The sequence below is a fragment of the Apium graveolens genome, chromosome 5, assembly GCF_009905375.1.
Source record: "Apium graveolens cultivar Ventura chromosome 5, ASM990537v1, whole genome shotgun sequence".
In the NCBI taxonomy this organism is placed as follows: Eukaryota; Viridiplantae; Streptophyta; class Magnoliopsida; order Apiales; family Apiaceae; genus Apium; species Apium graveolens.
In genome coordinates this window covers 35,840,751-35,853,880 of record NC_133651.1, presented here as the reverse complement: position 1 = coordinate 35,853,880, position 13,130 = coordinate 35,840,751, and the positions used below count along the sequence as shown (strand labels likewise).

Below are 13,130 nucleotides of genomic sequence, written 5' to 3'. Positions count from 1 at the left end.
TAAAAATAAAAATAAAAGTGGATTATAAACCGCCAATTAGTCTGAATATATAGACCAAAATATGCTTCCTCATCTAGATGCAATATATACAAAGTGTTTCATCTATAGCCGTTATAGCCGTGTTGCTCAGCAATACAAAGTTTGTGACTTTAAACTAATTTAGGACACATTACTAGGTTAGTCATCATCTCCGGCCCCATCAAACCCTTCTGCGTCTCCACCTCCCCAATCTTGATTATCCACTTGTCCGTCATTGACATTAACATCAATGGCCGTATCAACATCAATGTCATCACCAGGTCCTTCTGGTAATTCCGGTGCAGTCTTCTTAATCTCCATGGATGCAATGTTCGCATCACTAAAAAAATCAGCATAGGGCTTCGAAACCTGAATGGAGGAATAAAATAAACAATTTTCTTAAGTTAATTGTTCATATATGCTAAAAAATGGAGATGAGAACTTGAGTTAAAACATTAAGAGTCGAATCTGTTGATGTAAGAGAGAACTCAGAGATTTTGTTTTTAAATGTTGAGAAAGGAAATGCAAATGTTTAAGGAATTACTAGGAAAAAGTTATTCTTCACCTTATAGAGAGCATTTCTCTTCTCTGCACTCTCAATAAGATTCTTCCAGTGCTCGTCTTTTCTCAAAGTAGACGCGGAACCCACCACCTGTATAGACAAAGGGACCAATTATTTTATATCAGCAAAGCTGTGAGTATTACAACTAAGTTCTAAAGAAAACAATACATGCTTCAAACTTGTTACCCAAACAGAAGACCTTGCTCTGGTAATACCAACATTCATTCTTCGAGAATCAGCAACAAATCCGATGCCTTTATCTTTGCTTGCCCTAACACATGAAAATATGGCAACATCTTTTTCTCTTCCCTGCATTAGAAAGAGGCTACATTAAGAGAAGTTACGACTCAATACAGCAAGTGATATAAAAGAATGTCACAACATGCACCCTGTAATTATAAATTCAAAGATATTTCAAGGCAATCTAAATCGAGCCATGTAATCTCAACCAATGACTTCGTATATAATTTTTTTTTGCTAAATTTGTGACCTCATAAATCTTAAATCCAGGAAAATAAATTTGTTGAACAAAACAAAAGACTATAAAGTGAAATTGCTATATAACATGAAAGCAGAAATATATATATATATATATATTACCTGGAATCCATCTACAGTGTTGATGTCTACAAACTTTTTTGAATCTTCACCAAAGGTAGCCTTAAAATTATCGCGCAAGAGGCCTACTTGAGAACTGTAGGGAGATATAATGGCAATTTGAGAGCTCGACTTGAGCTCTGCAAATCTAGCTAATAACTTGTGATACATAAGCACAACAAACTCAGCCTCGTCAACATTTTCCCAAGATCCGCTATTTGAAGGCTGGGACTCTTTTCCCTCATGTAAATCGAAAAAACAGAAAGGACCAAAGCAGCTGTATCTGTGCCATGCACGTGTTGTTTCACTTTCAACATAAGGACCATCCTCCAAGGCCTCCTTGTAGAATTCTTTAGAAGGGAAGCTTCTTATCTGTAAGTAAGTAGACTTGTAAATTAAATGCTTACACGGTAAATTATACAGATGATATAAAATATCAGATGCCCTTTGGTATATAATAAACATTTTCAGAATTGGCAGTATAGACAATACTTGGGGAAGCCCTCTTGCTGGGACTTGTATTTAGAAATAAAAAAATACAGAGGCAAAGAACACACCAAGCTTGATAATAACACTGAGATCTATATAAGATGTAATGAAATATTCGCAATAAGATATGACCACATTTACTTCAACAACTCTCAAGCAACTGAGCCTATTCAACCAGTCGAGAGGGCTGACCTCTCCTTACAAATAACCATTCAATTGTATCGATACCCTAATTACCTCCCTCCTTTCTCAATAAGTAACACGCTCACTTCATCTACTCCCATCATCAAATTACCAAACTACCCTGGCCTTATTTTGTAATTCCAGTTTTAGCCTTATTTTTTCGTCTTGAGAACGTTAGCAGCAGAGGTGGCCTATGTGGGGTCCCTGCACCTCTGTTCCAGCACTGAGAACTGACAAGTCAACCACAAATATAAAGATACAAAGTCCTTATTGTAATATGTGCATAAGCACTCCAACATACCTCAGGGTGCATGCGATACTGGGTCTTTAACATCTGTACTGGATACCCAGCTTCTTGAAATCTCTTAAACAAGCTCATTCCGTACCTATTACATTGGTAGTGCAAAATTTACAAACATGGTGGCATAAGATGATGATAAGCCATCATTGCCATGAACTAATTTCTGCACTACTCTCAACAAATATGCATTCCTTACTTATATTTCTCAGCAACAGGAGAAATCACAGTGGCTGGAAGCTGAAGAGGATCACCAACCTAAACAGATTAAAAAATGATGTCAGAAAAAATCAAAACTAAAGTGGTTGGCAGATTGGTATAACCAGTTTTGCATTATAATAAACCTTTATTCCTACTCCTTTGTGGCCAAAAGATTACGATGAAGTGTTTACTGCTTACTACTCTATGTTGAGATATCTAATGGAAGGAATACGGAGTAGTATAAAATCTTTTCCAGAAAGCCAGCCAGAAACCATCATGTGAAGTATGGAATGTGTTTAATATTTTCTTTAATTTTAAAGCAACTGCTCTAGGAATGAGATTTTGCAAATGGGGAGTTAATAGCCCGATTTACGGTTAATTCAGTATGGAAATTCGAGTATCTAGTATAATACTGTTGAGAAGCTAATAAACATGCATTAAATGAATCAATTAATTAGCAAATACAGTAAAATCGTTGGAGAGGAAATTCCACAGAAACAATTACAGTACTAGCATGTTTTATATACCAGGAATACTTGCTTGCATCCATTAGCCAGTGGAACAAGAGTTGCTGCTTCTATCTATTCATGCCAAAAAAAATCAGAATCAGGTGAAGATCTGTAATAAATTAGAGCAGGATGGAATTTCTGAAAACAGACCAAGCATAAAACTACGTTAATCCAAAGCTAGATGTATTAAGAATAAATTTCTTTTAGCGTACTCCAGTAAATTTTCTCTTCCTCAGATACACTACCATGTGTTCCACTCAAATGTTCAAGGAAAACTTAGACATGGTGCCAAGTAAATAAAGAACTGATGTCTATTAAAGGAGACAAAAAGAGGCATATTAGTGCAATGAAGATAAAACAGTTAGTCTGGGATGAAAAGTTAGAACATGTGGCAAGTGCAACCTGTTTGCTGTAATTAGTATTATTAAAAGTTGCTGAGATCAATGAATGGAAAAACCCATATTTGTGCTACCAAACCACAAGCATATGGGATGTGGCTATAGAGCAAAAAATCCTGTATGTAGCTAAAAAATTTGAAGTATTTACACGTGCTTTCTTCTAGTAACTAGGAAAGGAGAGTTTTATTTTTAGGAAGGTTAGAGTAAAAGAAGAGCGAATAGTTAATTAGAAAAAAAAACACACACACAGAAAGAAGTTCGCATATACAAATAGATATGTATGCTTTTAGTTGATCTTTGCAGGCATGGAAAAGTAAGTCATTCTACTTGCTGGTTGAAAACCAAATTACATGTTAATCAACTTAATAACGTAAATGTTGTCAAGCAGAATAAATCAGGCAATGTACTGCAATAGTTTTCAACTGGATGGTTACCACTTTAAAAATATAACTGCTTAGAATCATAAATCATAAATTCATATAATGAGACAACAGAGGTCAAGAAAACCTACCGCTTGAGCAGCTTCATCTATTATTACAACATCGAAAGTACGATTCAGTTTGCTGAAAAGAGATGAACCACTGAAACTGAGAGTGGAGAATACCTGCAACAAGTTCAGGAATCAGAAAAGATAACAATTTCATTTTTTTTTAAAACAAATAAAACACACTAGAACGGGCATACGATTGCTGCTTCATCCAAAATTGAATTACGGAGGGCATTTTTATCCCTTCCCGCACTTCCTAGCTTCTGCTTTTCACCAGTTTGAAAATCCACGCCAGCAAGCTTTTGTTCCACCTAGAAGTGGCAAGTAACGGACACAATTGAGCATGTCCAACCAAAAGTGCACAAATTTTCAGCAAGGCTAACAATTTGTTAATCTTGCCAGGAACTTACAAGATGATCCATAGATACAGGTGTAACAGAGTGATGGACATTTAGACCAATTCGTACGATTTTAGGGGTGTATAAACGATCATTTTCATCATGAATACCTGATAACAGCCAGAGATGATGTAAAAAAAGAGAACGGTTTTATCCCAAGGAAACGATGATGCTTCAGAAATAATACTCTTAAGCTAGGAAAAGGCAATCGTAGAAAACAAAAAAAGGTTTGCAGATAAGAGAGACAGTGAATGTTATATATCTCTTCTGTAATGTACAGTAACATGACTTTCAATCAGAAACTCTAAAATATACTGACCAAAGCATGCAAACTTTGCGATAACATCGCCTTCGCTGGCAAACATATGGCACCAAAATCAATCGTGGTGACAACCATTAAAGCAGAATAGGAGTGTAGAAATACAGGCTAGTATGCACTCTTTAGCATCTTAACAGATGAGATCCCAACAAGTATATATAAATATCATGTATTGAAAGCTGCTGATGCTTAATACCATAAGCTGATACAGATAAAGACAGCCAATATAGCAACAAACAGTATATGCATTGTCAAACATCAAACAAACAAAAGTTGCAAATAATCACCAACAAGTGACATTGTCCAACTACCTAAATACGTCAACAGAGTTTCATGCTTTCCTTATATTTTAAAACCAGAGCAAAGTGACCGATTTTGATCAAGAAGCTGACAGGAGGGTTACATATAATTGCAATAGATGAATGGAAATCCAGAAGTCTCTAAGAGTCAGACTACTAATCAGTTAGTAAAAATAGAGATCGACACAATAATATAAATTTTACCTTTCAGTACACGCAACACAATTTCGTCAAGCGCAGAGTTTGATGGAGCACAAACAAGAACACGCACACGATATTTGCGACTGGAATTAACCACCTCTGGTTTCTGTTCATTAACCTAAGCTTAGAAAATTGTAACTAGATAACACCAGTAGAGCGAGGACTAAAGTAAATTAACATACCAATTCATTGCCAGTGGTCGGAAAAAAACCATCGTCACCATTTTTAGGCATAATTGCATCCCTAGGATTAGTACTGCCTAACCATGGTGATGCCTTCGTCCAGTGATTGTATCTAAAAAGTGTTAGTTAGAGAGTTAAAAAAAACTCAAAAGTTGTATCAACAATTGGGCAATCAAATTATAGAAGGTTACAAGTATAATATGATATTTTTACTCTTCTAGTAAGTTCTTACATAACTAAATATAAAACAGTTATACAAGCTTTATTCAAAGAAATTTCAAGCACCAAATGAAAAATATGTTACTGGTCTTATTCGCTGTTGTAAATACCATGTCATTGACCAATCTCTACCAAGTACCATCTTTAAGTATTAAATAGTTGGTCAACACTCCAACATAAATCCAGGACAGAAGTCCACTTGGGTACACAAGTTTGTACCCCTGTTATATAGAGGGGAGAAGGACCTAGGGTCACTCTTGGAGTACCCTGGATTTTAAGAATATACTGATTATATGAATTACAAAAGCAAAAACACGGGATAGTTGGTTCAAGGTTGTTATAAGAAAAAGCCACGTGTCAAATTTTATACCCTGGATTTTAAGAATATTGCATATTGAAGGTTGCCTTACCAGTTTACCACTAGGCTAAACCATAACCTACAAATGTTCAGTTTTGGAACGAGTCGCTTGACAGTATTTGTTGTGCTTTAACTTAATCACTCCAGCAGCGATGTTCAATTTTCAGATGCATTTAATTTTTCTTGATAGCTTTCTTAAGTACGAGATAGCTTTTTTAAGTACAACGAGATGCAGGGTCAGGTTTAAACTCAGAAACTGTCCAGAGGAAGGATGCAGCTATGCTGCGATGACCCTTTGTCACTAGGCACTACCCGTATCCTCATTTCAGATGCATCTCAAGTTTAAAGAACAACTGAAAGGTCTTAAGAAGTAAAGTCAAGGATATCATTGCAGATAAATTACTCCAAGTTCCTGTCCGCTATATTTAGGGAGTGTGGACTGTGGAGTATGTTTTGAAGTTGTACACAAGCATGGAGCGGCATCTGGAAATTTGGTGTCTAAGAACTTCTTAAAGAGAGAGTAGTTTTGATGATGCCTCCCTAAAATTCCACACCTCAAACATACAGATACAACTTCGTAACTCATCAGTCATCAATAACCATGGTAAGACTTTAACTCAATCTAAGAATATTTAGTTGCTGATTCTTCCTGATGAATTTTACCCGCATATATCACTTATCCTACTAGTGTAACTTCATCTCATTGATTTTATAGCGAAGGCTTTACCATCATTTGAGTTCAACTCTAGGAAATAAAGTGATAAGGAATACGATAAGTTGACTTTCATAATTCATTTAACATCTTTACCCTTAAACAGTTCACGGTTATCCCGTCCATGACTTATTTTGATTGAAGATATGCTTTAATCATTTAAAACAGTTTTGTTAACAGGCTTATCTTGACTCGCCCTTCAGAAAAACTTACGCGCCTTATGTTAAATAATATTTGTTGTAGTATAAGATCATGTTGGGGCTTTTCTCTGACACCTTAAGGTTTTAGAGCGACTGCTTACTTAACATGGTATTAGAGCGATTTAGGGAGGGTCTCGGTTATATTTGTTGTTGTCAAATGTAGCAAAACTTATTGTATGAATGAGGGGAAGTGTTGAGTATATTTGTTGTAGCACAAGATATTTTGGGCCTTTGTCTGACACCTTATTGTTTTAAAGTGATTGATTACTTAACACCTTATACCACCACATGCTCGATTTATTAAATAATTAGTATCCACGGTATCGCCATATCCAAGATCGGTACACTAGATATTGTTGTAGCCTGTCGGTGAAGTCTTTTCTCATTCTCTTTCATAGGTTGCCCCCCCTCCCCTAACCAAACCACTTTCTTCCCCATTCAAAGTGCTAATTCTCAATTTTAAAAATTAGGACCAATCCCACTATTGTGATTTGATGAAAAGAGCTTAGATATGAGACCTAATGGCCATTAACGATCAGCAGAAATTAACTGAAAAATGAATCAAACGACATAGGTTCATACTTTTCCTGAAATGGTAGTTCAGGCCCACGCTTTATTTCTGTTAATTTACCCCTGCATTAAACAGAATGAAATAAGTCAATTACACAGTAATATGCACTCCTAAAATTTCAGATCCCCTGAACAACAGATATATAAGGGCAGCAGAGAATGCATCCTAATAAATAGTGACCCTGAATAAGTGTTGCAGATAAATATTTTATTGTAGAAGTTAGAAAATACTTACTTGGAGTGAATTCTGACTGGAATGGCATGCAAAATGACACTAAGAATCCCAAGAATAGTTTGTGTTTTTCCTGTCCCTGGGGGGCCCTATAAGTTGCAGGCTGTTAGACATGACAAGCAAATATAAAAGTCCGAAGTCTTGTATGCATAATTGCATGCAACTAATTTTATGATGCTAATCAAACAATCACTTTTGTAGCAGTGTCAAAACCAAATTTTTTATTGCGTGTGACAGAGGTGCAGAATTAATATAGCAATTAAAATAAATCTCACTTGATTTTTTCCGAGAACTGAACACACAATCTTTTGAACAAAAAAACATCTAAAACCAGTGAACCTACTAAAACTTTGTATAAAAGCTTATAATATTCTGTAACTACATTAATTCTGCAGATTTAGAACAATCGTCTTTATGTTGTAGATTAAACTAGTGGTTGCTCATAGAATATCAGGCAAGATGTCTTCTGAGCTTGATGAGCAATAGATTGAACATAGGAACAATAAAAGAACAAGTTAAAGACTCGGTTTCCATGTATCGCACATCTAGCTAGAGTGAGCTTGCCATAAAATACATCCTTCAAGTTTTGTTACTTACTCAAACTGCATAGTACATCAAAATGTTGCATTTGGCACCCTTACGGTCATGAAATCGTGTATGTTTTATTAACCTTTAGATACATTAGGAAAATAAGAAAGTCCAGAAAAACAGAGAGTGTAAGACTGTGCCCATCCTAATTCCACAATGTAAGGTGTCTCTTGATTGGACACTTATTCCTCCAAATGATGTGTTTCTTGAAGCGGGTATTGTGACTGCATAAGATCATAGGGTACTGCAGTTTTAAGGTGTGGAAGGTTTTTTATAAAATCTCAGATTCAACAAAAAGATGCTTACTTCAAAATATTCTCTCTTTAACAAACAGTCCATACCCCTCCATAGATCCTTTTTTCTGCTTTAAGACATAGTTAATAGTATGTATATCCAAAGTCCCGAGTTCATTAAAAATTCATCTTCCTAATACAGGTACAAACCTGTCTCGTCAATCGACTGATGGGGAAAAAACTATCACCCCAGCTGGATGAGCATTACACTAAACAGAGGAACCAAAAAAAATAAGACATGACTCAATTATACCACAATGATCTAGCTAGAGAGAACTTTCCCGCCTGTAATGGAGATGCAGACTGCATAGCATAGCATTTCAAGTGTTGCAACTGGCACATTATATTTTATTCAACCATGTATGTTTTTTTTAACCTTCAATGATATTTGGGTATTCGTAAGTCTAACTTTTAACTAGCAAACCACATTTGACCAACACAGCTTAGTGATTTAATCATTCCAAGTGCTTCTAGATGCATACAAAGCATTCTGTCATTCTTCAACTTCGTGAAACACCACAAAAAGTATATGTAAAGATAAATCAATACCCATTCCCATAAAACGAAAGAGCGTAAACTTTATTATTGAGATAACAACATTTCGAACGAAACAGACTATTCCGATGTTATGCTGTTCAATTTCGGTGAGGAGAGGTAATATGCAACAACTACAATTTATTAAAGAATTAATGACACATAAGAAGGCAAACCTGTATCAGGACAAATGGTTTGCGTGACAGACCAGCCTGTAAGTGAGCAAATATGTCAATTAGCACACATGTACGTATTTATCATTTATCTGTGTGTGAAAGGAGACTGACTATGTAAAAGAACTTACGTCTATGGCTTCTAGTTGGGATGCATTGTGATTGCTTTTTATGTAATCCTTCAGGGATCTAGAAATATCCCAAGCGCGATCTTCAGAACATGGTTGGCATTCAGCTGCCTTCAGTATTAAATTTTTGAATGGTAGAGAGCCAACTGAACGGAGAGCGACATATTCTCGAACAATAGTAGACAAACTGCAAATCTAAACAGTAATTTTTCACATTTTGGCATATCAAACCAAGTAAACTGTGTCCAACAAAGAAATTGACGAGATAGTAACATCAACTTGTCAAATTCGTGGAAAAAACTGTAAACTGTGTTAAAATATGTATGTCATTTACAGTAAAGATAATAATGTCATAAACTAGACAGGAAACTTAATGTAGTAGATGAATAGCAACATAAAAATATGTTACATTGTAGTAGTTTCTATATTTTATAGAAGAGCAAATTACTTTCGTTATGAACCAAGTTTTCTGTGATTCTTTGACAAGAGGACGCATACGTAACAGCCTCGGGCAAGATTTAAGTTCAACAGCATTTGTTCCTTTAACTTCTCCACCTAATTGCATTCTAAGTCCAATCTTTCCTCCAGATTGCTTGTACTCGACCAATCCAAATGCATACGTAGGTGAACGCTCTTCACTTTTTTCAAGCTGCAAAAAGGCCCTCGTCAAGGGATAAGACATAATAAGGATTCTACATTACGTGTACTGTACGTATTTAGCAAGGAGAGTCGTTGGCCAGTAGAACTTAAAAAATACTGATTTATACAACTCTATTAATACTATTGACTTTTAAGAACATACAAAATGTTACAAACATTCAATACCTTCGTCCTAGAGAGGAGCAATAGATCATTTTGTTGAATTGAATCCCAATTTTCCCCAAAAACCACTGGTAGGTGAAACCCATCAGCCTCATTGCATTCAAGAATTATGCCAGTCTTCCACTCTACATCTGCAGAGAAGAAATAAAAAAAGCGTTAAAACCTTATCCTAACCATTTCAAACATCAAATTTCTCTCATTTTCTTTTCCACTTCACAACTTCTCATGTATCCGGTACAAAATTTTATTTTCTAATTTAACCTAAAATCTGCGAATTGCACACTAATATTTTTGGTAGTAAATGACTTCAAAAAGTCACATTTATGGTTCCAGTGTGACAATCTTAATAATCCGACAGTTTAGTATTTATAAATATACAGTGCATAAGTCATTCAAAGTCGACAGTCATAATCGTGGTTAAAACTGGTGAGATGCAGCAAAATGATGCAATTAATGTTCCCCAATTTAAAGAATGTAGGGACTCTAAGTACATTGATCCTATAGCACTGTATAGTTTGAGCATTAGCCACGGTACCCGTGTGTGTGTATCAAAGTATGGGTAAAGGGGCTACACCAATCCCGATTTCAAACAAATACTGAGCAAGAACAAATTAATACGAGCCGAGAGCTCAATATTCATTATTCATTAAGCACATTGCTTCTGAACAAAATAAAAAGGTACCTTCTTCATCGTCTTTTTGTTGAACAATCTGAGCTTTAACTTCTTCAAACAAGAGAGGTTCAAATATAGAAATATACTCATCAACATCTTTATAAGTATGCTTCACTTCTTTCAAACCCAAATCACCAGCTTTTTTTTTATTTTTCTGGTCCTAAAAAAACAAACAACATAAATTAAACATGGCTATGTGTGAATGCATATAAAGATTGTATCTTGATGCTTAAAGATTCTTTAAAAAATCAAGAAAGTACAAAACAGAACATGGGTATGTTTGGTAACATGTAAAGATTGTATTTTAATGTTTATAAAGATAAATATACTTACAGATTCTTGAAGGAGACTAAGATAATCCCAACCTAGAACTATCTTGTAAAAACGAAGAGTGCAAGCTTCTCCCTCAACCTTGTTTTTGTCTACAGCCATTGCTGATGTCTTTTTTTAAGGCTGCAGACAATTAGGGGAATACAGGTTTTTCGGGGTTTAGGGTTTATGTTTTTTCTTCTCTTTCTTGTCTAAACATTAATTAAGGATGTTTTTTTGTCTCTAACATTGCTCGTATTATTATTCAGCAGTTTTAGAAATATATTTAGCAAATAATATTAATTATTTAGTATTCAGATTTATGATTTATTCAAATTATTTAGATATTTTTTTGTTCAAATTTACCAAATGACCTTGTGCGTAAATTTAACAATTGATTCAGTTTACCTTCGATTTTGATATACAAGGATATGTGTAGGAAAAAATATTAATATAATAACATCTAATATTTAAACAATTAAATTTTAGATAATTATCGAAAGTTAAAGTAAATTTTTAATAGAAGTTAAAACTATTTTTTAAATGCATTAGTTCATGAGCGTAAATATGTCACAGGGATCCCATAAATTGTCTGATACCCCTACAAAAAGGAATCAAGCCCCATTGTAATTATTAGATATGTCTAATCACAATCATATCAACATCACCATATGTGATTATCCTAAGAAAATAAAGCTTATCTCGGTTTTCTTATCTAAATTAGAACCGTGAAACCCCCATTTTCGATCATTATCACATATAATTGTCCATTATTATGTTAATGTCAAGTACATATGTTAAATAGAGGTTAAATGATAATTAAATATGTTTGTAAAAGATGCAGAGACGTTATTCTAAAAGATAAATAAGATATCCTGATTTGTGATCCTTCGTGGGTACCGCGAGAGCCTGGTTCTGGAATCTCGGTCTGGTAGCCCAAGGATCGGCAACATGTTCCTGCTAGCCTGGAACCTTTTTCCTATGTCTTTAAGGTGCCCTGGGTTATAATATGATTATATGGTCTGCCAATTCATATCGGAAATCTCTTAAAACCGGTATATTTTCTAGTGGATTTGACCCTAAACTCTTATCGGCCTAAACCTAGTCCGTGCGAGATTTGGGTCACAACTGCCGTTAATTATTATCAAAATTTAGGTTGCATATACTAGATATATGATTTTTTATTTTTTTATAAATATCGTAAGAGAATTTTCACGATAATATAACATACAATGCATTTATAGTAGTAATACCAAGATCTTTAAGAGAGGATAGCTGGATCATCAAATATAACAAAAATGCATTATTTTGATTGGAATATAAATTAAGTAGTGTAACAACACCAAAAATCAAATCATATATCTAGTATATACAACCTAAATTTTCTCTTATAACCAAAATTTGAAATGTAACCATTTCTTTCGGTCTAGCTGAGCACATATGTAAATAGTCAGTACAAGTAGATTATAAATTTCACAACGAAGCCTCTCACGTAATAATGTATTCGTTTCGTAGGATTAAAGTATTTTCTTACATGTTAACTAGGTTGATATCCCTAAGTGTAATATGATTTTAAAATTCGAAACATAATAAACTCATATTTAACAAAATTTAAGTACTAAACAAATTATTTCTTTGTAGTTGAGGTTATTTTCAAAATAGAATTGTTGGGCAGTGTATTCATTCTAGATAAAATACGACTTTTTGCATTTCAAATGTTTGAGGGTATTTAATTTTGATTTTTAAAATTCGTTAAAATCTGGGTGTATTCAATAAAGAGTTTAAACAATCCTTTTAAAATATGAGGGTATTCAGTTCATGTTATAAAAAGTTTAGGTGTTTTCAATCATGATTTCAAATTATCTTTTAAAATCTAGAAGTATTCAATATAGATTATAAACAATCTGTTAAATCTAGTGGTATTCAAAACTTTTCAACTTTGAAAGATTTTAATAGTCCTTGAATTTCATAGGATTTCACAGTGTATTTTAGAATTCTTGAAATCTCACCTGAATTCAAGAGATTTTGTTGAATTTCAAAAATAAGTCTATTAGACTCTACAAAATCTTCATAAATTCTATCAATTCTATATAGATTCTATGTAAATTGTTAATCAGATAAACTCCATTAATTCATATATTACTAACAATCCGTTAAAATTTGAATTGAATACATCTC

General features: G+C 34.2%; 1 protein-coding gene across 1 annotated transcript; it reads right to left on the bottom strand.

The window, feature by feature from the left end:
- On the bottom strand, positions 1 to 11,177 carry LOC141723828 (putative helicase MAGATAMA 3). The gene is made up of 20 exons (XM_074525743.1): positions 10,977 to 11,177; positions 10,653 to 10,803; positions 9,974 to 10,101; positions 9,597 to 9,797; positions 9,152 to 9,343; positions 9,024 to 9,059; positions 7,436 to 7,521; positions 7,213 to 7,263; positions 5,142 to 5,253; positions 4,963 to 5,065; positions 4,153 to 4,250; positions 3,940 to 4,053; positions 3,767 to 3,859; positions 2,876 to 2,929; positions 2,347 to 2,405; positions 2,151 to 2,235; positions 1,181 to 1,549; positions 767 to 889; positions 584 to 670; positions 1 to 387 (listed from the first exon to the last, which is right to left on the bottom strand). Exons 1-20 carry the CDS (start codon positions 11,073 to 11,075, stop codon positions 178 to 180), a joined length of 2,451 nt encoding a protein of 816 aa, XP_074381844.1. The 5' UTR covers positions 11,076 to 11,177; the 3' UTR covers positions 1 to 177.
- Between the last annotated feature and the right edge of the window lie 1,953 nt (positions 11,178 to 13,130).